General features: G+C 38.4%; 1 protein-coding gene and 1 pseudogene across 1 annotated transcript in view; one reads left to right on the top strand and one right to left on the bottom strand.

Annotated features, from left to right (window-relative positions):
• Positions 1 to 27,537, top strand: part of ZFAND3 (zinc finger AN1-type containing 3) — a 328,034-nt gene that overhangs the window by 98,311 nt on the left and 202,186 nt on the right. Inside the window, exon 3 of the mRNA XM_047858007.1 lies at positions 9,400 to 9,440. Within this exon, the coding sequence (XP_047713963.1) occupies positions 9,400 to 9,440 (41 nt within the window). The remainder of the gene's footprint in view (positions 1 to 9,399; positions 9,441 to 27,537) is intronic.
• Positions 19,146 to 19,493, bottom strand: LOC125165300 (alpha-endosulfine-like; annotated as a pseudogene).

Consider the following 27,537-nt stretch of genomic DNA (forward strand, 5'->3'; position numbering starts at 1 on the left):
TCTCTCTCTGCCCCTCTCCTGCTTGTGCTCTCTCAAAAATAAAAAATACTTCATTAAAAAGTTGTATATAAAATTTTTTTAGGTAGCTGGACAGCAGTTAACAGTCTTTTTTTTCTCTACTTTTACAAAAGTGAATTCTGCTGAACATTAGTTTTATTCTAACTTAGAGTTTGAATTTCCTGAAATACCATATATTTGCAGATGAAGAGACCCAGATATAAGGCAGTCTTACATTTTCTCAATAAGAGAAAGAAGTGTTTTGGTCAACTTGAATATAGAAACCTTTAAGGGTATAGGTGAAGTAATTAAATGTCTAGTTAAAGTGCTAATTGCACATATACGTATTAAAACTCTAATTTAACTTTTTATTTTGAGATAATTGTAGATTTATATGCAGTTGTAAAGAAAATAACATAAAGAGATTTATATTCTCTATTTTATCACTATGATGACTTCACATGCTTATTTAAGATCACAGGTTATATAAAATTGTATGCATTTGTGTATGTTCCCAATGTAAATTTTAAATGTTTTACTTATTTAAATTTTGTTTTTGAGAGAGAGCAAGTAGGGGAGGGGGAGAGAGCTGAACAGAGGACTTGAAGTGGGCTCTGTGCTGACAGTACAGAGCCTGCTTGGGACCCCCTCTCTCTTTCTCACTCACTCCCACTCTCTCGGCACCTCCTCTGCTTGCTTGCTTTTTCTCAAAATAAATGAACATTAAAAAAAAAACAACTAGGTTTTCCACACTCTCTTTATGAAACCAATCTATTTGAACTTTCTGCATCTTCACAGATATCAGTGTCTTCAGTGTTTACTAAAACCACATTTAAAGTTATTGAGCACAGTTTTTCAGTTATTCACTTCCTTATAAGTTATTTGAGGTAGAACACTGTAAAAATTTGTAAATGTTTGCTCTTACTGGAAATTTTATCTGAAGCCACAAGAATCCATTCATATAACACTAGGAGAATTGCCATCATTTTAATGTTATTTGTAATCTTCCTAACATTCCAAGGCTTTTATTGTGTTGCTTTTTAAGTCATCTTCAAAAACCTTTTTCAGTGGGATCGACTACTTGTAATTATGAGATCATACTCCAGAAAATAGTATGAAGTCTGTATTTAAAACTGCATTTTACTCCCCTTAAAACTTAAGGACTTTACTGCTTCACCCTTTTCACAGACTCTGACTGGATAAATGCCCCTGGGCATTTAATTCTATTGATACGGTCTTCCTCTTTTGAAACCTCCCCATGCCCTTTCCCTGGGTTTTTCACTTTTAGGTTTTTTGGAAGCTCTTCTTTCTCCCCCGTTGGCATTTAGTATAAGATTACTGGTACCAGCCTCAGAAGTAAAGACTTAATTGTAAAACAGGTGTGTGTGTGTGTGTGTGTGTGTGTGTGTGTGTGTGTGTGTGTGTGTGTTTATGGATAATTTTAGGGGAAGAAATCCTTTCCTTATATTTGGGCATATATGGTAAGACAGCTGCAGCCACTGTATACCATTTTGTGTTAGAGTTGATAGTGTCATTAGTTTCTCTTATGTGGAAAAATTATTTGGCATTTTTATTTAGTTCATCGTTTTTCTTCCTTTCCTGTGAGAGCTGTTACATGTTTTAATTTTTGTCTTTCTTTTTACTAGTTTATTGATGGACGTGGCTCATCTTGTTTTGTTAGCTAGTGCTGGACTAAGCTCTCAGTAATGTATACAGGGTCACAGATGATCAGGTGACTTGTTTTACATTTATATGTCTTTTTAGTGTAGGGACTTAAAACACATAAAACCAGAGGTGTATGCTGTGTCCTTGCTTTCCTTGAATTTGGGTATAAAATGTTAAGATACCATTCATTACAGTACCCCAACTGGAATCTAAGTTGTTAAATTGAAATTATCTTTTAAAGTAGTATGACCCATACTGCTACATTCTAGAAATGATCCTCCTTATTAACCACCCCATCTTTTTCTTTGTAATATTCCCTTAAAAAGAAAACTTTGCAGACATTGTCTGAATGATTTAGAGTGATGTGTAACAGTTGAGACAGGCTGGATGCACTGTTGAAAGCCTCCTTTGTCATTGCCAGCTAGAATGTCATCTGTTTGAACTGTCCTTTTTCTTGTTTGCCGGGGATGAGCAAAGAGTGATGATTTAGTAGAGCTGTTTCTTGCTTCCTAGCTGTTGTAGGAAGTTAGACTTTCTGGCTGTAAGTGTACGAGTTGGCACACATATTGTTACTGGCCTTTAATCATCTAATCTTACTTCTAGGCAACTGGAAAGATTTTTAGAGTGGAGAACGCTTTGTGATTTGATTTTTCCTTCTCTTCCTTCACCTCCCTCTCCCTTCCTTGTTCCCCAACCTCTCCTCCCTCCTCTCTTTCTTACAGATTATTAAAGAAGATTGAACTAGGAAATGTGACTAATTGGTTTTTACAGATCAGTTCTCTTCTTTAAGAAGGAAACCACATTGGGGTGCCCAGCTGGCTCAGTCAGTCAGAAGAGTGTTTGACTCTTGATCTCAGGGTGGTGAGTTTTAGCCCCAGGTTCAGTGTAGAGATTACTTTAAAAAAAAAAAAAAAAAAGGAAATCACTTTGTAGTCTAAATTTTTGTAGTTTTATTGATCCATGCCTAACCTAGAGAAATTTAGGGACCTTAAGATTGGAAGGAAGGGCTTTGGTATGTTTCCATGCTGGTACCATTTTTTTCTTTTTGACTCTTTTTAATTTTTTTTTTTTTTTTGTGCCTCAGTTTCTTCCACATTGTTGGACCAAAAATAGTATTATTGTTGAAGGAACATTGATATGGTGACAGTGTTTTTTATTTCCACATTAAAACAAATTTTTTAAAGTTTATTTATTTTGAGAGAGAGGGAGATGGAGAGAGAGAGAGAGAGAGAGAGAGAGAGAGAGAGAGGGAGGGAGGGAGGGAGAGACGGGGCAGAAAGGGAGGGAGAGGGAGAGAGTCCCAACCAGGCTCCATGCTGTCAGTGCAGACCCCGACTCGGGGCTTGAACTCACAAAACTGTGAGATCATGACCTGAACCAAAACCAAGAGTTGGCTGCTTAACCGACTGAGCCACCCAGGCACCCCTCCGCATTTATATTAAAATATTTAGTGGGGGAGGACCTGGCATGTATATGTTTCTGGGGTAGGGAGATACAATAGTGTTATATGGAGATCAAGAAAATACAAAATGTTTCTAGGATTTTCAAAAATTAGTAATGTGGTTCTAATTCCCCATGATGAATTAATTAGAAGTTAATTGATTCTTCCTTAAGAAATTGATATCCTTCAAAATTGGAAAATTTTTTATTTTGGAAGAAAACAGATTAAGATAACCATTTCTCCCATCAAGCAAAGATTTTAAAGTAATAATACTTAATGCTGGTGAAACTGTATTGAAAAAAGTACTTTCAGATCCTTTTGAGGACAGTGTAAATTGGTAGAACTTACCTGGTAAGGAATTTGGCAATACTTACTAAAACCATACTTTTTCATCTAGCAATTCTCCTCAGAATCAATTTTAATGAAAGATTTATGACCAAAGATTTATATCCCCAAATGCTCATTATAGGAATATTTATAACAAAAAATCTGGGCAAAGACTGAACATCCAAAAACTAAGTGAATGACTAAATAAATTATAGGATTAGTATGTATTGGACTATTACAGAGCAACAAACATGGTGTTTTTTTTTTTTTAATATTTAATATTTATTTTTGAGAGTGAGTGAGAGAGCGTGAGTGGGAGAGGGTTAGAGAGAGAGAGGGAGAGACAGAATCTGAAGCAGGCTCTAGGCTTTGAGCTGTCAGCACAGAGCCCGACATGGGGCTGGAGCCCACGAACTGGGAGATCATGACCAGAGCTGAAGTTGGATGCCCAGCTAACTGAGCCACCCTTCCAGGCGCCCCCAACAAGCATGTTTTTCAAGAATACGTAATGACATGGAAAATAGTAAACGTAAATACAAAATGAAAATGAAATTTACATATTTTTATAACACTTTTAAAAGTGAAATATGTGATCTATGCAAAAGAGAATATGTAACGTGTATGTGTTATAACACCTAATAAAATGCACGCCTATGAACGTACCATACAATTTTACCAACACTGTTCTTAATTATGTATACCCATAGGATAAGAAGGAGTTATTTCATAATGTTAACAATTCTCATTTTGGGGGATTGGATTATCATTGATCTTTAATTTTCACTTAAATGTTTATGTTCTTTTTCTAAACTCTGTACAAGGGTCATGTATTTTCAAAACTAGAAAATATTAAACATTTATTGAAAGGAGAGAAAAATTTAAGCTGGTTTCTTTCCAACTCCATTTCATTGGAAAGAAACTTCTGAAAGTGTCTGCCACCTGTTATCTCCTGAGTGACAAATCATGGCCAGGTACATAGGGTGGCATTATCTCCCAGTTGTAGGTAATACAGTATGACAGAGCTCCTGAGAAATGACAGGCAGACAGCTACAGGAATTGTGGGTGCCCTTTCTTCTAGATAGTGTTGAATGACCTTTACAAAATACATTTTTTAAATCTACTTAGGGTTTTATGTGTCATGCCTTCAGGAAGGGGGATTCATTTCTTCATTTAACAAATATTGGGTACCTATTAAGTACTAGGCAGGAGTGACCAAGAGGGTCATTTGTTAAAAGAAAACAGGAAGAGGGACTGATTTAAATTGGTGGTCAGGTGAAGCCTGAGGAGGTTTGAACCAGGACCTGGGTGACAAGAAAGAGCTAGTCTTAACTGTGATTTGAGGGTAGAAGAAACAGCATGGGCAAGAGCTCTACAGCACATTCCAGGAACAGGAAAAAAGGCCAGTGTGGTTGGAATGTGGTAAGTGAGGGTTGCAAAATGGTGAGAAATAAAGAGGGGAGGTAGGCAGAGCAAGACCATGAGGGAACTAAATGGTTTTGGTAAGATGTTTGAATTTTATATTAAATGCAGTAGGAAATTGTTGGATGGCATTAAGCAAGAAATAGCATGATCTAATTTGCTTTTAAAAGATTACTCATTGCAAAATCATTTTAAGAAATCAAGAGTGGGAATGGAGAGACCACTAAAAAGTCATTTACAATGACCCAGGTATGAGGTAATGGTTGCCAGAGTGGAAGCATTGACAAAGGAGAGGGTAGATAAATTTGAGGTCTGTTTGGAAATAGACCCAGTGGATCTTGCTGAGTACTGTGTATGAGAGACTACAGGAAAGACGGAAATCAAAGTTGGTTTCTAGAATTTTGACTTGAGCAACTGGAAAGAAGGTGTTGTTATTCATAAAAGTGGATAAAATGCATCAGGCAAGTTTGGGAGTATTGAAAGTTCTAGTTTGAAATGTTGACTCTGAGCTGCATTTTGAGATATCAAATAGGCATTTTATTTTATTTATTTATTTTTTTTCTTTTCTTTTCTTTTTTTTTTTTTTTTCAACGTTTATTTTTGGGACAGAGAGAGACAGAGCATGAACGGGGGAGGGGCAGAGAGAGAGGGAGACACAGAATCGGAAACAGGCTCCAGGCTCTGAGCCATCAGCCCAGAACCCGACACGGGGCTCGAACTCACAGACCGCGAGATCGTGACCTGGCTGAAGTCGGACGCTTAACCGACTGCGCCACCCAGGCGCCCCAATAGGCATTTTAATACATGAGTTTGGAGCAAGGTGAAGAGGTTTGGGATGAGTGTGAACATTTATTTGTGAGTCTATTGTTTAGATACGATATTTAAAGCCATGGGAGAAGTGGAGGTAACAGGGACTGAGTCCTGGGACCTCCAGGTAAAGGTCTTGACATTGGAGGAGGAGCCAGAAAAGGTGGCTAAAAGAGAGCAGTTAGGTGAGGAAAACTAGATGGGGGGGGGGGGGGGGTAAATTTGATCTAGGATCCAAGCAACAAGAAGGCAAAAGTAAAGAGAGTTTCAAGAGGGATGGATCTGGATGAATGCTGTTGAGTGGGAGGCATTGAGATGATCAGAGACCTAACTGTGTATTTGTTTTGTGAGACTGCCATAACAAATTAACACAAATTGGATGACTTAAAACAACAGAGACTTAGGGGAACCTGGGTGGCTCTCTCAGTTAAGCATCTGAGACTCGATTTTGGTTCAGGTCATCATGATCTTGAGGTTGTGAGTTTGAGCCTGGTGTTGGGCTTCTTGCTACTGATGGCACTGAGCCTGCTTGAGATTCTCTCTCTCCTCTCTCTTTGCTCTTCCCCCACTCTATCTGTCTGTCAAACAATAAATAAACTTAAAAAACAACAATAGAGATTTATTCTCTTAAAGTTCTGGAAGCCGGAAGTCCAAAATCTGGCAGAGCTGCCTTCTCTCTGTGGGGCCCTAGGGAAGAATCCATTCCTTCCCTTTTCCAGCTTCTGTTAGCTGTCCCAGTATTCCTGGGTTTGTGGCCACGTTCCTACAGCTCTACCTCATCTTCATATCATTTTCTCCTCTGTGTGTCTCTCCAGACTCCTTTACCCTTTCTCAGAAATGCTTGTTATATCATTTAGGGCCCACCTGAATAATACAGGGTAAACTCAAAATCTTTAAGTTGTCTGCAAAGACCTTTTTTCCAGATAAAATAAATTCCAGGGATTAGGATTTGTTATCTTCGGACGGCCATTATTCAAGCCACTAATCCTTGGTTTTAGAAACATGGTAGCCTTTGGAGATCTCAATAAGAGCTGTTTCTTTGGAGCAGTGGGACATAAGAGAATCCTGTTTACCTTTCATGTTTGCTATCACATAGAGAACTCTGTTGTCTGTCCCAAGACTGCAAGTTGATCACACTGCTTTTCCATGGGCAGTCGGTAGTCGTATGCCTATGGTTAGCTTCAAGTTTCACATGTCGAACATGAGAAAGGAGAAAAGTTCTCAGAAGCCTCTGCCAGTTCTTTCAAGTTCTGTTTTGCTGACCTGAGTGATCCAAGTTGGCATTACCAGTGGCCATTATTTCTATAGCCAAATGTTGGCTTATTTTAAATTTCAGGCATCTCCGTTTTGATTAATAATATCAGTGGCTGTATTATGTCTTTCACAACCTCATTGATAAGCATGTTGCTGGAAAATTCCTATACAGAAAGTGGGATGAATGTCATTTAAGTAAAATTTAGGTATGGTGGTATTTTAAATAAATTCTCTGAAAAGAATAGGGGATGCAGAGAAAAATGCTATTTTGCCATTTTTTTCCTTAACCAGTTTTGTGAAACACAAATGGTAACACTGCACACTTGGTGCCGAGCTGCCCTCAGTGGTTCTTTGCAGGCGTTCCATGATACCTGCTGGATGTGGGGGGCAGTAGAAGTGATAAACAAATTACCTCTCGCTTTCAGTGCTGCTGCATGGACAAAGATAGTGACCATATCTGGAAGAGCCCTGCTTTCCTGGGGGGAATTTCTGGTAACAAAGATATTCTTTCATCCTCAGTTCTCTTTCAGTTGGAACTGAAATAACTGTCAGTCAAGGTTGCTTCCCTGCACATACATGTGTATGTATATTTGGAGGGGAAGTCAGGGATTGAGCTTTATCCTGTTGGAAGGTTCTGCTTTCTCAAGGAGCTGACTCGATTACCATACATTCAGTCTTTACTCATGGGACCGTTTTCCCAAACGACCAGAGTGCTGACTTGGGAATTATTTGTACTCTTCTGCTTCTGTATTGGGGGCAGAGGCCTTAATTTGGGTGAAAAGAACACAGGCTTTGGAGTTAGGCAGACCAGGGTCATCCACTTGTTCTGTAACCTTTGGCAAGTTATATACCCTCTGGAAGGCTCCCTTTCCTTGTTTGGTAAAGTGGGTTGAAGGCATCTGGTATGCTTACCACATGTAGGTAATATAATAAATGTTAGATTCCACTCTTAATAACATCTTTTCATCTCTTTGTCCATTTTTATTCATTTAGTGATAGTTAAGATTTCCTTACTGCCTTTGATGTCTTTATATTAAGCAGAATTCTAAAGAAAGATCCTCCAGTTGACGTAGCATCTCTTTTGGGAAATAGAAGCAATGACTCCCCCACCCCACCCCAATTTTGTCACCCTGTGACAGTTGCTTACCCTTAGGTCTTAGGTTCCAGTATAGAAGGAAACCTTCATAGCCATCAGGGAATACTTCCTGAGGGAGGCTTTCATTAATTATGAACTTTACTAGGAAGGGCAGAAGAAAGTTGGCTTATTCTGTGTAGGAGCAGCTCTGGGCAAAGACTAAGATTTTGGGAGGGGTGTTGCTGGGGAATGAGGCTGTAAATAGGTCAGTTTATATCCAACAGAGAGTATTGTAGGAGGTTTTTGGAAGATGGCTGTAGGAATGAGTGCACTTGGGAGAGAATCAGGAAGGGAAACAGCGATGAGAAGAACTTCATAGACAAGTTATTGATTGCCCGCCCTGTTGTGCCTGGGATGCTGTGTGGTACCAGGTGCTGTGTTATGCTGTGAACAAAGGATGGCCTTTGGCATTGGCTCAGGCCCAAGGTCATTTATTTTCTCTGCCGTTTCCTAATTCTGTGACCTTGGGCAAATGCTAGCTGGTCAAATGGAGATGAGACTGTCCTTGATTTCCTAAGATCCCTCAATTTAATAACACCATGGAGGAGGTGGTAGGAATATTTCATTAATTTAGTCATCATCTGTAGCCAATCATATGATGTTTCCTGATTCTAGACATTTTAATGTGATTTTTTTAAAGTGCATTTTTAGAAGCAAGCAATATGGTAATACGTATCTCACAGATACTGGGTTTATTAATAAGATAATGTGTTTAGTGTCCATCAGAGTTAGTGTTCAGTGAGTTGTAGCCATTATTAACAGATGAAAGGACATGAAAAATAATTTGATTGGTAACATCTGAAGAAAGAATTTTAAACTACAGGGTCATAATGTGACCAGGATCTGAAATAGGACTAGAATGAAAGGAAAGAAGAGAACATAAAAATTTAAGTAATGTTATGGAGATAAATGAGTATATATCTGGGGAGACAGTTTTACTCCTTTAGAGACAAAAGTTTCGTTGTCTGTAGTGATAATTTTGTGGTATATGTTCCAGTGTGAACAGACGGAAAGTGGTAATCTTGTGGGACAAATTGACTCCTGTGTCGTCATCTGGGCATGTTAGAGTAATTCTGAACTTGCTGCTACTTAATTTCTGAGTTTTGCTAATCACAAAAAACAAATCATTGGTTAACTCACTGATAATAAAGTATCATATTTTGTTTTTGTTGTTTTGTTTGTTTTGTCTCCTTGTGGGAGAGGGTGGTTGGTTAGTTTATTAGTTTATTAGTTTATTAGTTCAGTTGCCTGGCCAGGGGATTCTTGCTTACATTTCAAACATCTTTATGTTTTCATTAGAGTAATACTGAATTTTTAGCTCTTCTTTCTTTTCTTTCTTTTTTTTTTGCCCCAGGTCCAGCAAGACTATGAACCTCTGTTCCAAATGCTTTGCTGGTAAGTGCAGAAAAAAGGTTTTTAATTTATTTTTATTTTTATTTTTTGATTGTTTTTAAGATGATCTAAATTATTTGGCCTCCTTTTGTGTTTATGCATGGGGTTTTGTTTTCTTTGCTGGTGTGTGAAAGCAGATTCTCCTTACCAAGATGCTTCATATATTTGTTAGGATTATTAAAATAGCCTTCCCTGAGTGAAATGAAATCATCTGTGTACTTGCACCAAGCTTTCCATAGTTTACAGTTGTTGATGTATATTGGAACTGTAAAATCTTGTGTTGTTGTAGGGTAATACATGTTCATCTCTGATCTTGACTTGAAATTCTACTTTTGCCAGTGAGCATATAAGAGAAAGGATATTTTCATGTTGGAGTCAGGAAGAAAATCATGCCGAATTAGCCCTTTCTAATCCCGTCCCTTATTGAAATCACTTTGGGTAAATCACTTAATCTCTTTAGACCTTAGAGTTGTCATTTTTAACATGAAGGGCTTGGGACTTGATGTTTGCCAAGGTCCTTTTCCAGCCCCCAAATGCTATTTGGTTGACTCCTTAAATTATGACTCCTTCATGAACTTAAACCTTCATTTTTTTAAAGAATTTCATATCTGATGATCTTAATAAAATACCTGAGTCTTTACTAACTGAGAGATGTTTAACTTTCCTTTTCTACTCATTCTGTCGTAGATAAAGCTGGACGCTAGTTAAAGTGCTAAGGACAGACTTTGAACAGTAATATATAGCAATAGGGAAGAGTTCAGTTTGAACACAACTTTTATTCATGCAGAAGTGACTGGCATTTTAAATGGAGAATGAGGGAATAAGGAGGGGTTGCTCACTTGGCTTAGTAGTCCAGGAAGTGAAAAATCACAAAGGGTTTGTCGGTGTAAATGATGACTAGGTTGGTTGTATCTATTAGCAGACTGTCTGGAAGTTAGGATCCTGCCCTCCTACTGAGATTGAGAGACTGAGGCCCTGTGCTTTCTAATGTTTACATTTTAAAGAAATGTTTTTCATATCTTTGACAGGGATTCCTGAGATGTAGGAGATGTATACGCATCTCAAAGGGACAGAGGAAGAATTTACAGTTGTAAAAAACTCTTTTCAGTAAATGGTCTAAGATAGGATGTTCAGAGGCCTGTAGTCAGGTGTTACAGCTAATAAAACCTTAAATTCTTTAGGCAGCCTTGAGCTTTCTTAGGCAGGCACTTTAAGAGGGACTGGGGTCATCCTAGGGATGGGGTCTTGATTAGAAACTGTGTTAGTGTTTGTTTAAATATTTTAATGTTTGGGGAGGGGGTGGAGTCTGTAGTTTTTATAAGCTGAGATTGAGTTCTAGTTGAGCAGAGGGCTCAGATGAGCCTGCTAGAGATTGGCCAAGGAGAGAATTTTTGTCAGTTTTCACCTTCTATTCATTATGCTATTTAGGCTTTAGTCGTTTACATTTATGCCTAAGCTAGGGGATTGGTGGGAGGGAGTTGCAGGTCCCAGGGTTGGGGAAGGTACTTTATATCTGTTAAAAGTTTGGAATTTGTCAAATACTTTAGGTCTTTAAAAGAAAAAAAAAATATTGGTAAGTGTGGTTTTTATCCAACTTTTAATAGTATCTCTGCCATTAAATGAATGTATTCTGCTCTTTTTACTTACATGTCTACAATTACAAATATGAAGAACTACTTCCTCATTGGTGAGAGTTTAAATTTTATGGTAAAGATGAAAGTAGCAATGAGACAGAATGTATATTAGATTGATGACTGTCTCCATATATTGCTAGCTTCCCCTTACAATTCAGTAAAGAGTGGCTTTGGGAGAAAGGGCTCATGTCAAATCAAGAACTGTCTCTTGTCCCTAACTAAATATACAATTTTAGAAATTATCACCTATGGTCTTTGCATTTCTTTGTACTTGTTACAGTTTTATTTTTTATGGTTATAATTGTTTATTGTCTCTCTGGTGATTTGTGTACATTTACTCTTAATACAGCTTTGTCATTTTTGCTTTTAAAAATATTAAGGGTATTTTCAAGTGCGTAAAGAAAATAATCTTTTTCCTTCTTTATCCCCATATTCTTAATGTCTTCAATGTCATTTGACATCATTTGAAAGGAATGATTAGTAACACACTGCTTGCGGAAGTAGCATTTGGTGTTCTTTTTGAAGTACAGGAAAAAAGTCACTGAACTTTACAATATATTTGTGGATTTCATTCCTGAATGAAAGTAGAGTGTAGAGGCATGAGATGTATAGAACAACAAGAAGATTATTTTGGTCAAAGCCACTGTGATTTTCAATACTCTTTTAAAGTATACCATGAAGTATACAATGTACTTTTAAAAGATGGAAAAATTACTTTAAAAACAGCTGTTGTGTCCCATTAGGGACACATTTATTTTGCTTTTCAAAATAAATCTATGTGGTGGAAAAGTGAGTGAGTTTGTTGGAACTTGTTTACGTAAAATTGAAGTGAGTAAAAACATGTTTAAAATCTTGTTGAAATAGATTACCAAGTTAGGAACTGTGGGTGCCGGTTTAAATCTCACTTTGATGACTGTTTGCTTCCATTGAAATATTCTGCCAAATGGTGAGCACTTGCCCTAGTAACTACTGCTTCAGATCCCCCCCCCCCTTTTTTTTTTTATAAAAGACTCCTGGGCTGTTTGAGGGAAAGAACATGAGTGTATGCAAAGTCAGAGTAACTAAAAAAACCATTGAATTGTTAATTTTGCAGGTAAATTATATGCAAATAACAGTGTTTCTCCATATTGTTAGAATAAGAAATGTATATCCAAGCTGGCTGGATTTGCTGTTCTTAACAAGCTTGCAGCTTAACCAAAATTCGTCTCTTTGAAATGGGAAGATACGGTTTTTATTTTTATTTTTTGACATCTAGATTCCTGGTTTGGCATGGCTGAAATCATTTTAGGCCATTTGGAGTCACTCCCAGCCTCCAAAATGTGCAGTATGCTACTTTGTTAGCCTTAAAGTGCCTTTGACCTGAAGACCCTTATCATCCCAAGATTTTCTTGTGCCAGAATCACTATGGTATTTAAAGGAAATATTCTGGGAAGGCACTAAGAAATGATTGACTGTAGTGTTATGATTTGAGGTACAGTGGATTGGAAATACTCTCCTGGGTTCTCTTTACCTGAGGTTATTATTTATAGTCTTAAAAAAAAAAAAAAAAACAGGAGGGGCGCCTGGGTGGCGCAGTCGGTTAAGCATCCGACTTCAGCCAGGTCATGATCTCGCGGTCCGTGAGTTCGAGCCCCGCGTCAGGCTCTGGGCTGATGGCTCGGAGCCTGGAGCCTGTTTCCGATTCTGTGTCTCCCTCTGCCTCTGCCCCTCCCCCGTTCATGCTCTGTCTCTCTCTGTCCTAAAAATAAATAAACGTTGAAAAAAAAAAAATTAAAAAAAAAAAAAACAGGAGAAGTTAATTTTATCATAGTATATTTTTTCCATTCCCATAAGTATTTGTTGTTTTCCTACTTTATTGTCAATCCCCCTTTTATGTGTTATTTTTTTTTCTTCAAATCACAATTTTGAATATCTGTTTGAAAATGTGAATATATCTCTCTTTTAAGACTAAGACTGTTCTGTGAGCAGAAACCAGAGACATCTGCAGTTTGGATAAGGAATTCTCCCACCTTTGAGTTGATATATTATCCTTCCAGTTGTGTGTTAGTTATTTTTGTATTATCTCTAAAAAAAGATTTATTTAACAGATTTTCAGTTTATTTGAAGTTATGGAAAGAATGTCTAAACTATTGAAAAGGGTGGTATTTAAGCACCCTTGAACCTAAGTTATCAATTGATCTTGCCACACAGATCTTTCTAATTTATATAACTATTGAGCATGTTTTTTGGTCTAATTTTGGCTTTTCTATCCCCTTGATAATATTCTAAAATATTCTTTCATACTGTCCTTTTAGTAAACATTTTTATATTGTTGTTTGACTTTACCAAAAAAATCAGTAAATGTAATTTCTATAACAGCCACAAAATTTCATGATATGGTATTTGTAGTTACGTTATGGTGAATAAACACTTACTGGTTGAAACAATACTTTCTAATGCACTTTTTCTTTTTCTTTTTTTTTTTTTTAATTTTTTTTTTTTAACGTTTATTTTTGAGACAGAGAGAGACAGAACGTGAACGGGGGAGGGTCAGAGAGAGAGAGGGAGACACAGAATTGGAAACAGGCTCCAGGCTCTGAGCTGTCAGCACAGAGCCCGACGCGGGGCTTGAACTCACGAACCGCAAGATCATGACCTGAGCCGAAGTCGGACGCTTAACCGACTGAGCCCCCCAGGCGCCCTACTAATGCACTTTTTCAAAACTGGTGTTGTGATTCATTTGTGGTTAGAGAAATCAATTCAATGGGTCATGACTGCATTTAAAAAATTGCCTAGAGGGGTGCCTGGGTGGCTCAGTCGGTTGGGCAGCCGACTTCAGCTCGGGTCATGATCTCACGGTCCGTGAGTTTGAGCCCAGCGTCGGGCTCTGTGCTGACAGCTCAGAGCCTGGAGCCTGCTTCGGATTCTGTGTCTCCCTCTCTCTGACCCTCCCCCGTTTATGCTCTGTCTCTCTCTGTCTCAAAAATAAACGTTAAAAAAAATTGACTAGAATAGGAAATAATCAGTGCATCACAAATATTAAGGGCAAGTATTGTTTTGTCAAACCTTTGTTTGAGTTACATATGTAAATGAAAATAGTGCGTAATAGGTTGTGATGTAAATATATATTACCAGGGTTATGATTTAAAGACCACTGTGGTTTAAAAATCACTGAATTGCAGAAATTCACTAGAAAGTCATTGAATTATTTGAGATACCATTTTCTTTGGAAAATAGTACATATTTCTTTTCTGTCTTTAGGCAAAACATTAACCAGTTGATTTTTTTTGTGACCTTTGTCTACTCTGAGCTCTTGAATAGTTTGAATTACATGATTTTCTGTATGTAAGCATGAACTAACCTGATTGCTCCTAGGTTAAAATATATATGAAAAGTCAAGCATAGCACCTAAAGGGTGCCTCTTACAAAGGTAAAAATGACCTTTGGTTATGGTATCATTTATTTTCTGTTTGAGTACAAACCCAGTTTATGAATTTGTGAGTTGGATACTAACTGGCCTTTGATATTTTGGGACATTTGGTACCTCATTCACAAAGACCTCTTGTATTACCATATTAGCAGTGCTTTTCACAGAATGTTTTTGCTAAATAAAAGTATGGGTGAGAAAAGAAGCAGGATGGCCACAAGTGGGGAAGGCAGAGTTTTTTTACATTTTTCTATTAAAAAAATTAAAAAAAAATTTTTTTAATGTTTATTTCTGAGAGAGAGACAGAACATGAGTGGGGCAGGGGCAGAGAGAGAGAGAGAGAGAGGGAGACACAGCATCAGAAGCAGGCTCTAGGCTCTGAGCTGTCAGCACAGAGCCCGACGCGGGGCTCTAAGTCACAAACCATGAGATCATGACCTGAGCCAAAGTCGGTGGCTCAACTGACTGAGCCACCCAGGAGGCCCACCCCCCAATTTTTTTTTTTAACATTTATACATTTTTTGAGAGACAGAGAGTGACAGTGTGAGCAGGGGAAGGACAGAGAGAGAGGGAGACACAGAATCCAAAGCAGGCTCCAGGCTCTGAGCTGTCAGCACAGAGCCTAAACGTCGGGCTCAACTCAAGCTGTAAGATCATGACCTGAGCTGAAGTCGGATGCTTAACCAACTGAGTCACCCAGGCGCCCTCAAAAAGTAATACTTTTAATAAAAAGCAGAAACAAACTCAAATACAGAGAACAAACTGGTGATTGTCAGAGGGGAGAGGGTAGGGATATAGGCAAAATGAATAAAGGGGAGTGGGAGGTACAGGCTTCCAGGTATGTAATGAGTAAGTCACAAGGATGAAAAGTACAGCATAGGGAATGTAGTCAGTGATATTACCATAGCATTTTATGGTGACAGTTTGTAGCTACATTTATGATGAGTATAGGTATAACTTGTCTAATCACTGAGGCTTATACCTGAAACTAATGTAACATTGTGTGTCAACTATAATACGAAAGTAAAAAGAATACTTTGTAAAAAGTTTATTTTGAGAGAGAGTGCATGGTGCAAGTGGGGGAGGGGGGGGAAGAGACAGAGAATCCCATGGAGGCTCCACACAGTCAGTGCAGAGCCCGATGTGGGGCTCCATCTCATGAACTGTGAGGTCATGACCCAAGCAGAAACCAAGAGTTGGACCTTAACTGACTGAGCCACCCAAAAGAATAGTTTTAATGCATTACTATGTCAATTTACAGAAAGGGACAAGAATAGAAGAACTAACGCATAAGGGATGTCTTGTCAGTTGAAGATGAATTAAAATTATAGATAAAACATTTCTTAAATTGTAAGTAATGGTGAAGTTAAGTTTTTGAAAATTCATTTCGGTGTGACTTTTCACATACGTGTATTTCTTAGTGGGAAGATAGTTAAGCTAAGTTTATTTTTGTTTCATGGTTACTTGTGTACTGTGCCTCGATACTGATAAAGAATATTGCAATGAATAAAATAATACCTGTCATATAAGAAGCATAGTTTATTTATTTATTTATTTATTTTTTAATGTTTTATTTATTTTTGAGACAGAGAGAGACGGAGCATGAACAGGGGAGGGGCAGAGAGAGAGGGAGACACAGAATCCGAAGCAGGCTCCAGGCTCTGAGCTGTCAGCACAGAGCCCGACGCGGGGCTCGAACTCACGAACCGTGAGATCATGACCTGAGCCAAAGTCGGATGCTCAACCGACTGAGCCACCCAGGTGCCCCTAAGAAGCATAGTTTAATATGACTCTGGAGCTAGGTGCGTACTTTATTTTGTGGGAGTCAGTTTTCAGGTACCTATTCAAATGAGTAATCTTAGACGCCAGTTTATGATACTTAACTTTGGAGAAAATATTGTTATAATTAATATATTTTTGTTACAGGTTTTGTCGGCTGGGAGAAAACTGTTCTGTACAGTACTTTCATTTTCACTTTTATTATTTCTTGATTTTGTCATATAGTTACTGTTTTAAATTCAAAATGGACTTTGGGGAGGCTTTAAGTGATTGAAATAGCCTAAGTATTCAAGCAGGATTTCATTTTCCTCATTGTTGCTTACATTGTATCCAATTTGGAAATTATCAGGCTTGTTCGTTGCTGTCAAATTTTCTACCTAAATCAAAAATTATTATTGAATAATAAAGTTACCTAATTTATACTCTTAACATGCCATTAGTTTGGGATTTTTGTTTTCCCTTTCAAAAATAACAGGGACATTAATTAAATGCCGATTGAGAAGACTACAAAGCAGTATATGTAGTGTTCTGTTTTTAATTAGACTACATTTAATTTATTTTTACTGAAGTATAGTTGACACCGATGTTACATTAGTTTCAGGTGTGCAACACAGTGATTCAGCAAGTCTGTATGTTAAGCTCTGCTCACCACAAGTGTAGCTACCATTTGTCACCATGCGACACTATTACTGTATCACTGACTGTATTTCCTATGTTGTACTTTTCACCTTCATAACTTATTCTGTACCTGGAAGCCTATACCTCCCACTTTCCTTCACTCATTTTGTCCATACCCCTGCTTTTCCTTCTGGCAACCACCAGTTTGTTGTCTGTATATATGGCTCTGTTTCTGCTTTTTTGTTCATTTGTTTCGCTCTTTAGATTCCACATATAAGTGAAATCATAGTGTTTTGTCTTTTACTGATGATTTTTTTTGAAGAAAACACACAAAATTATGTATATATTTATATAATAACATGACATGTTTATGTTTATGGCTGGGACAGTTGAGGAAACTATACATGGATGTTTTGCGTTTTCCCCTTCCCACACAGACTTTATACTAAGGAAGACAGCATGAGGAAACGGAGCAAGAAACACAAAAATTATATACAAGTGACAGTCAAGGAGTCTGGGGCCCAGGGAATCCAGGGATCCTGCTCTCTATTCCTTCTTCACCAGCTTTCTCCTATCCAATCTGATAGCTTGAAAAGTGAATGGCCAGTCAGGAAGAAGCATACACACCCGCTATCACCCCACACATGTATCAACAGGTTCATGGTCATTCTCATCGGGCCCAATGTTTGATATATCTGATTTTGTGAGGTGAGAGGACGAGAGAGGATTACAAATCTTACCCTCTTGAATGGTTAGTTCTCACTCCTGCCATCCTAATTAGCAGTAGGATTCAGGCCAGACTAGTGATACATAGAATGAAGGTGCTGGTCACCTGCACCCCTCTTTTCCACTTGCTCATGAATTCACATTGCTGCTTCTCCTCATCCCATAGGAGTCAAGGAGTCAAGTTACTGAGCTCTAGGAAGGCAGAGATTTCTCAATGTTCCCTTTCTCTCTCCTGGACCACCTGACCCCCCTCCCCTTCTTCCAAGGTGAATCATCTCCTAGGGACCTGCTGCTCCAGCCCTGCCATAATACCAAAGCCCAGAGGCTTGCTCAATGTGTCCCGTTTCTTCTGATCTCCTTAACAATACACCTGGCATCTGATTACATCGGAAATGTGGGACTCCACCACACGTGTGTGACTAAGCATGTGTCCTCAGGCCCACAGGTTGGCTGCCAGAGCAACTTTTTAGCAGTAAAGGCCAGGAAACTGGGCGAGGGCAAGATGCTTCTAGAAGCTAGCTTCTTAGAACTTTTTCCTTGATGCTGAAAACCATGATATTTATGAGGCCCTCTTGCTCCAATATATAGCCCCCAAGTCTCAACTTTTTCTCTCCCCATTTAGTCTTCAGATGGTTCCCATCTGTAGGCTCACCCACAGGCTTTCCTCACTTAGTTTTACCATGAATGGCATGGTTTGTTTTTTTTCAGCTGGCAGTTATACAATTTTGAAATTAGAATCAGTCTTATCTATATTCAACTCTTTTACAAATGAGGAAATAGAAACCCATAGAGGTTAAATGACTTTACCAAGGTTACACATCAGTTTTGCGAAGATGCAGTGCAGCTGGAACCCAGATATCTTGACTCTACACCTAGTGCTCTTTCCACTGTCCCATGATATTTTCAAAAGCACATGCTAGAAGAGAAAGAAAGTGCCCGTTTCATGTAAATGATGCAGGGAAAACTGTAAGAGACACTCAGTAAGGGAGGTTAGGTGGGCATTGTAGTTTTAGGCAAGCAAATGAGTTTTTCTTTTTGAGGATTCTCTAAACCTGCCATAATGGGAATATGAAGCAGTAGCAGCCTAAGAGGAAAAAAAACAAAAACAAAACATGTAGAAGCAGAGAAAACAGATATTATTCAGTCTGCCTTTCCCAGCATTGTCAGGTTGGCCTCCAGATGTAAACCTACCATATTATTCTCAAGGCTTAGCCTAACCAGTTTTGGGATATTTCTTCCAAAAGGAGAAATCACATCTTCCCAGGTTCTCATACAGAGAAAAAAGAGCATTTACAGCATTATGCAATCCTAGTCTCTCATTTCTGGCCCTTGCTTGGGCTCAGTGAGGGTGTGAAAATCTCAATTTAACCAAAGAAATGAACTCAGAGCCCCCTTTCAACCCACATCATCTTCTCAGCAGCTCCTATGGGAATTAGGGTCATTTCTGGCTCGCAAGTTGAGATCTAACCAGGCACTCATTCCACTCCAGCCTATGATATATTAAAAGTTCAGTGGGTGAGGAAGAAGAGAGAAGGGGAGCTGAGGTTACCCTACAAGCTTGCTGGTGATGAGTGAGGACTTTCTCTGGGGCAAATCCTGTGGGGTGGGAATGTGATTACCAGTCACCAGGTTCTTGTCTGGTCCTGCACTTGGCAACTGCTTATTCTTCCTCTTGTCTTTGGCCATGTTGTGGTCTCTTGAGTCAGAGTACTTTTGCCCTTTCTGGAGTCTCTCCATGAAGTTGGAGCCATCTGGCTTTTGTCTTATGGGATATTTGGCCTTTAGCTTTGCCTCCTTTCCTCTCTCAGGGAGAATACCTCCTTTCTCCTGTGTGTCCTGCTTCTCGTCACCAGTCTCTTGTGCAGGGTTCTCCTCTTCTTATTTCTGGGACATGGTGGGACCAGGACTGGCGTATAGAGGGTTTGGGAAGTCAACCAGAGAAAGGAAGGGGGAGGGAAAATGGGGACATCCTGTGCTACTTCTTTGGCTCCTTTCACTAGGGTTGCTCAGTCAGAATGGTGGCCCTTGCCACTGTCTTACTTATTTCATTTAGCAACTTACCTTCTAGATCTACCCATGTTTCACAGATGGCAAGATCTTATTCCTTTTTTTTTTTAATGTTGATTTATTTTTGAGAGAGAAAGAGAGTATGAGTGGGGGAGGGGAAGAGAGAGAAGGAGACACAGAATCTGAAGCAGGCTCCAGGCTCTGAGCTGTCAGCACAGAGCCGGATGCGGGGCTCGAACCCATGAACCGTGAGATCATGACCTGAGCCGAGGTTGGATGCTTAACTGACTGAGCCACCCAGGTGCTCCAAGATCTTGTTTTTTTTGTTTTGTTTTGTTTGTTTGTTTGTTTGTTTGTTTTTTATGGCTGAGTAATATTCCATTGTGTGTTTGTACCATATCTTCCTTATCCATTCATCTATTGCCAGACATTTAGGATGCTACTACATCTTGGGTATTGTAAATAATGCTGCAATAAAGATAGGGCTGCGTATATCTTTTTGAATTAGTATTTTAGTTTTCTTTAGGTAAATACCCATAACTACACATAATTTTTATGGTTGCATGGGATAAAGCTGGAAGAAGGTACACGAAAAGTTTAATTTTGGTAGTCTCAGAGTAGGCGTATTGGGGGAATTTTAATTTTTATTTTGTTTGTACGTTCAGACTTTTATTAATTGTAAATAACATATAGATTTTTGAAAAGTGAAGCGCATTTCTACTTATGTCTGACACATTCTGGAAGTGGTTAATTTCTTTCTGAAATGAGAGGAACATAAATTGGCTGTAGTTGCAGCAAAGAGAATCTAAAGGTTGGCATTTGAATTAAGTGATACAGCAGTGCTAGGTATAGGGTGGAAGGGTAGATAAGCCAAAATGCAAACATTTCTCTTCAAAGTGACTTGTTTTCCATGGTTATTTCCAGAACAGGGCAATAAATTGCTGTTTCATGGCAAGTAAATTAAAACATTTCCTTATGAACCTGCAATTCTTACTTTTTGGAGTTGCACTCTAATCTCCTCTCTGCTTCCATTCTGTTTTAGAAGTTCAAAGTATAAGTGGCTTGATACCAGTCACTTTTGGAAGGGAAGAAGAATTGTAGGTTACAGCTGAATTTTGAGGATCTGCAGTAAGAGGAACAGAGTAAATCTGAAAATTTTAAGCACTTCTTGTTATGCATGTTTTCTTTTAGAAATTATGGGAACTCTGTAACGATCGCTAAAATGGTATAAAACAAACTACCCTCTCCAGTGAGTCATTTTATAGCATGGTGGGGCTGGGGCAAGATACTAGAATTTGTATGCTTGTCATATCTTGATTTTTTTTTTTTTTTTTTTTTTTTTTATAAAATTTTTTTTTTTTCAACGTTTATTTATTTTTGGGACAGAGAGAGACAGAGCATGAACGGGGGAGGGGCAGAGAGAGAGGGAGACACAGAATCAGAAACAGTCTCCAGGCTCTGAGCCATCAGCCCAGAGCCTGACGTGGGGCTCGAACTCCCGGACCGTGAGATCGTGACCTGGCTGAAGTCGGACGCTTAACCGACTGCGCCACCCAGGCGCCCCATATCTTGATTTTTCAAATCACCTTTCCCAGAAGAAATGCAGCTGCTGCTCTTAAAATGAAGCATTTGAATAGGGTGGTTCTGTCTTTGTAATTGACTTACTGTTGAATGCTCTGATTTCTTAAAAACTGAGTTTTTAAAGAAAGATTTCTCAAGTATAACAAACACATAGGTCATGCACTAGTTAAAAAGAGACAATTTAGCTCACTGAATTTTCCCAACCAGTAGGTGTCCATTGGTGGGTATCTGGTGTGAGTGTCTGAAGTTAGAAAATAATATAATAAACATCCATAACCCAAACCAGAACTAACAAATACTGACATTTTTTTGTCCTTTTTGTTTGTTTTATATTGTATTTTAAACTTAGTTTTTCTTCTACCTCAGTCATCCTTTTTTCATCACACAGAGAATCACTATTGTTATTTTTGTATTTATACTTTTTATTATGAGTGGGTATTTATATAAACAATATATGATTCTGTTTTAAAAATGTGTAAATGGCTAGTGGTATGTTGCACTGGTCATTCTACAACTTATATTTTTTAATAATGATTTTAAAAACTAATCATGTTGATACATGTTGCTCTAGTTCATTTTAACTGTTATAATATTATTATAATCAGTATCCTGATTTACATGAAATAGAGTTTAAAGTGTTTATGACAGTGAAACTAATGATACCCCTTTGTACTCTTCAAAGTGTCCCAGTTGGTTGATAAATTATAGGTCGCCTTCATTATACCATGCCCCAATTGATCTAGTCCCCTGTTAATGGACATATTCTTTTCAGTTACTCTCTTTATATCACAGTTGCAACCTTATGTTTTCTCTATTTTTAAAAACTTGTTTGAATGTGTTGACTATTTCTGTGTTAGAAACCATATTCTCTGTGGTATAGCTTCCTTGGTCTCAAATGAAAGCAAGACACAGGGCAGCAGGTCCTTACACTGATTAGCAAAGCTGAACTCTGGAAGCACTCTCTGACCTCTTGGTGGATAGCCGTTTGCTGTCTCACTAGTGAGCATTCTTTTCTTTTTACTTTTTTATTAAAAAATTGTTTTTAATGTTTATTTATTTTTGTGAGCGACAGAGAGAGAGAGAGACAGAGAGAGAGAGAGAGAGAGCATGAGCAGGGGAAGGGCAGAGAGAGAGGGAGACACAGAATCCGAAGCAGGCTCCAGGCTCTGAGCTGTCAGCACAGAGCCTGACGCGGGGCTCGAACCCACGAACTGTGAAATCATGACCTGAGTCGAAGTCGGGCTCTCAACCAACTGAGCCACACAGGTGCCCTTCACTAGTGAGCATTCTTAAATTGTGTGATTAATTATTATGCTAGTCATGATAAGTGAAGCAGTGTGTTGAAGATATGTTGTCATGGAAATTATGTCAAAAATAATTGTTGCATTTGTAATGAAAAAATTCTCAGTGCTATAAGTAGCAGAAAGGTAGCTTTTAGGCCTAATGTACAAAAATCATCATGGTGTGTCAGTATTTTAGGAAAAATAAAAGAAAGTTAATGGTCATTGGGGTTTTAAGATAGTTTGGCTCTGTCGTTTGGCTTTCTTTCTGTTTTTAAAAAATTTTTTTAAACATTCATTTTTTGAGAGAGAGAGAGAGACAGAGACAGACAGAGTGTGAGTTGGGGAGGGGCAGAGAGAGTGAGGGAAGGGAGCATAGATCTGAAGCAGGCTCCAGGCTCTGAGCTGTCAGCACAGAGCCCGATGTGGGGCTCCAACTCATGGACCGTGAGATTATGACCTGACCCGAAGCCGACTGAGCCACCCAGGCGCCCTCGTTTGGCTTTATTTCTGTCCACATGTTGGTCTACAGCTGTATTCTTCATAATGGTGCATCGGATTATCCATTGAGGCATAAAGAAATGTTAGAATTTCTACTTCTATACTTTTATCATCCCATATATATGTTGTTGATTTTTATAATGTGCATATTTTTATTGGTGTTAGTTTCCTAGGGCAGCCATAGCAAATCACTATAAACTGGGTGGCTTAAAACAACAGTTCTAGAGGCCAGAAGTCTGAAATCAAGGTGTTGTCAGCCATCAGACTTGGTTCCTTCTGGAGGCTCAGAGAGGAAATGCATTCCATGCCTCTCCTTGCTTCTGGTGCCTGCCAGCAATTCTTGGCATTCCTTGGCAGCTTATATACACAGTACTCCAGTGTCTGCCTTCATCTTCACATGGCCTTCTCTCGTGTGTCTCCGTTGTTTGGATTTAGTGTCCCCGCTTATGTAGGATGATTTTATTTTGAAATTCTTAATTACATTTGCAAAGGTCTTTTTAACAAATAAGATTACAGGTTTGGGAATGTGTGTGTGTGTGTACACACACACACACACATACATACATGATTTAGTGCCCCCACTATAAAATACATAAAAGTGTGTGTGTGTGTGCGTGTGCGTGTGTGTGTATACACACACAAGACTTTTTTTGGTGAGGGATGTGAGAAGGGGTCACATCATTCATTTCACTGCAGGAATATATAATTGTGTGTATACACACACACACACACACACGTAGAAGGTGGGTGCTCAAATTTTATACTGATGGTATACCCCTATCAAAGAAGCTTGGAGATCCCTAGTTCTGAGATCGCTTGGGTTAGATGTGGTTGGTATCTTTGTGTAATAAGGCAACAACCATTGATGACATAAAAAGCTGTATAGAAGTTAACTGCTAACATTTCCTGTGTTTCATGTTCTCAGTAGTCTGTGCAGACTAAATGATCAGGTAGGTTTATGGGCTTCCTTTTAGGCCTGACAGGGATATGGATAGCTATCAGATAGACTCAGGAAAGTACCATGAAACTCTTTGTGTTTCAGTGATCTTGACTCCTCTGTGCTACAGATACTTAGAGTAATTCTTGATCTCACTGTTTCTTTGGCCTTGAATGACAGGGTTATGATGAGGTTGCTTTTTGATGCTTCCTGGCTAAAGCCCACAAGCATTTAATCCTTAGTCCACAGTAGGGATGGTGGGTACAGTGATTAGGCATTACTTGCAAGCCATTAATGTGTAACTAAAATATGATTTTTAATAATACAGAATTCTCTATCATTTAAAAGCCCCACTGCTCAGTTGGTCCTTAGTGTGTGATGTAGAACTCACTGTATGTTAACAGGTGTTTTGTTTTGTTTTGTTTTGTTTTAGTTTATTTATTTTGAGAGAGAGTGGAAGAGAGAATCCCAGGCAGGCTCTTGTGCTAACAGCTAACATCCCCAGATGCACGATTCAAACTCATGAACTGTGAGATCATGACCTGAGCTGAAACCAAGAGTTGGACACTTAACTGACTGAGCCCCCCAGGCACCCCTATATGTTAACAGTCTTAATTATTACAAAAGGTCTGTTTTAAATTTCTTTAAAAATTTTTTAAAATATTTATTTTTGAAAGAGAGAGAGAAAGAGAGTGAGCGGGAGAGGGGCAGAGAGAGGAGACACAGAATCTGAAGCAGGCTCCAGGCTCTGAGCTGTCAGCCCAGAGTCCGACGTGGGGGTCAAACTCGTGAATCATGAGATCATGACCTGAGCCAAAGTTGGATGCATAACCAGCTGAGCCAACCAGGTGCCCCTGTTTTAGATTTTTAAATTACTTTTAGACTAAATACTGGATGTAGAGAAGAAAAAGATACCTTAACCCAAGGCTTCTGGTTTGGAGAAAAATAACAAGAGTACATATTAAAAGGGAATGCTTAAAAAAAAAGATACATAAAATAAAAGCATAAGAATTACTGTTGGTGAAATAAGAGGGAGAAAGGGCACAGGCAATTATAAAATCCTGAGATGAAGTAATTGCAGCAATAACTAAGATTTCTGTAGCCTTTTTATATTATAAAGCCATTTTGCACAATATTATCTGATTTGATCCTCAAAACTTTGGTGATTTTATCTCCATATTACAGATAAGGAAACTGTAGCTTAAATGGATTAAATAATGTTCCCAAGATTAACTAAATTTTAATATTTATTTTTGGAGAGAGAGACCAATTATGAGTGGGGGAGGGGCAGAGAGTGAGGGAGACACAGAATCTGAAGCAGGCTCCAGGCTCTGAGCTGTCAGCACAGAGCCTGACATGGGGCTTGAACTCACAAACTGTGAGATCATGACTTGAGCCTAAGTCGGATGCTTGACTGAGCCACCCAGGTGCTTTAAATTTTAAAGCAAGGAACTGAGATTTGATTACAGGTATTTAGACACTTAATTATAAGCTTCACCCACTGTTAAATTTTGTTAGGAGTGAAGGTAGTAGGTTTACATGGGATTGTACTGTAAAGACCCTGTGAAGATAGAGCAGTAGCATTGTTTTGCATTTGTGTGTAAGTTAAGGGTATATACACTTTTCCTGTTCTCTTCTAGTTCAGTTGCAGTTTGTCTTTAAATCTCTAGGGAAGATCAGAGAAATAGTGCCGGAAGCTTCACTGAGTATCTAATTTGGGAAAAGGTGTGCATGTGTGGCGAGAAGGGGGGTGAGTTGTCTACTGCATTTTCTGTTTTGGTGGCGGGATCTTCATTTTGTAACATCTTTCTTTTTCTTGTTCTTATAACTTTTAGCTCATTAACCTTGCTCTCTAAGCTGCATAGTGAAGCACCATTTCTAATTTAGTCTCCTGTGTTTAGCTTCTCAGAAGATTTTTTAAAAAATGTTTGGAGGTGTGATTTAATTGCAGGGCTGTTTGCACGTTGTCAGTGTGAAAGCAAAGATGAGTTTCATATTTAGTGCATCCTGCAGGTTTCATTTGTTAAAACCTTCTTGGTATTCCCATTGTCTCAAACGTGTGCATAATAGTGAAAAGAAAAAAGTCTTGTTTTGTTGTATCCATATTTAGCAATTTGGTTGAGTTATGGAAAAGCCTGTCCTCTGCCTATGTATTTGCTCATTTGGAAACCTTGTATAGTTTATAGAGACACTAGTGATTTGTTCCTCGGCCTCCCTGTGGGTTTTGTTCCATATTACAATCTAATTCCACCTCCCTGTCCCATATTCCGGTGCCGTTAATTTGTACATTTCGATGCAGTTTGTTTCATCGTGTGTTTTTGTAATCCAAACTGAATGTAACGAGCTATGTGCTTTAGGGACCTGGCTTTGCCTTGCCAATTAGAACAAAGTGGTTACTGAGAAAGAGTGTGTTTTAAATAAAACATGGCACCTCTGAGTAGGACTGACACTCATTTGGGAGTAAAAGAGATGGTTTTAACTCTTTGACTAAAAAGAAGAGTCATTACTAAAGATCAGCACTTTTTGGGGGAAAGAAGGGTAAAGATTTACCTCCACAAAATACGGTTTTATAAATTTCCTCATAGATTAAATAAATTTAAAAGATTGTCATTTGATACTTTTTTTCTTAATGTTTGAGACATGCATTAGCAAAACTCTCTAAATTCCTGAGTAATTATCTAGTGCCTGCTGCAGTTTCTGAAGTTTGAACTGTTCATGTTGAGGAAGGTGAGGGCATATAAAACCATAGGTATGTTATTAGCCTCTTTATTTTTCTAATATGTGAAGCCAAATTTTCAATATAGTAGATACTTGAAAGATACTTGAAAATGATGAGAGAAGTATAAGATTTTGCCACAGTGTGTGGATATTATTTTATTTTCATATGATAATAGAATTTTGAGCCATCAGTGACTTAAAACTATTTAGAATTTTAGTAGCACTTTCATCAGACATTTCAAATTTAAATTGAACTCACGAACCGTGAGCTCATGACCTGGGCCCAAGTCAGACACTTAACCTCCTGAGCCACACCCAGGCGCTTCTACTTTTATCAAACATTTAAAGGACAGATGTCTTTGCATAGATCTTCATAGGCAGACAGTTTACTTATTCACAGCATAGGGAGACACCACATGTGAGTTGGTTCCAGTATTGTATTTGTATCTATACTACAGTTGATAGAGTTCCGGTTTTAGTTGAAATGCCAAATAAACTCTAGAACTCAACAATGATACAAGTAAAGCATGACGTTGCTTGTGTTTTCTTGATTTCCATAGGACTTACTATGAAGTAGACAGTAGGATTTTGTCAAAAGCTTTGAAATAAAGACAGCAAGAAGAAAGTTGTATAAAGACTTGGTAATGACTTTAGAAACATTATAACATTTATTAACCTATATAAGCAAGAGAGAACAAGAGGAGTACATTTCTGTGAAACAATTAAAAAGTATGTAGGTGTGCCCTGTTGAAAAAAGCTGTTTCTGGAAAAATGAGCTGTGTACCAGAGGAAGCTAGCTAGTTTATTTGGACTAAATTAAATGAAACCTATGCATTTCTATCACTGTCCTATGAAAGTCTTGCAAACTATATTGATGGTTTGAGGAGACAGTCATAATATTATTAAATGTCCC

This window comes from Prionailurus viverrinus, chromosome B2 (genome assembly GCF_022837055.1).
Source record: "Prionailurus viverrinus isolate Anna chromosome B2, UM_Priviv_1.0, whole genome shotgun sequence".
Taxonomy (NCBI): domain Eukaryota; kingdom Metazoa; phylum Chordata; class Mammalia; order Carnivora; family Felidae; genus Prionailurus; species Prionailurus viverrinus.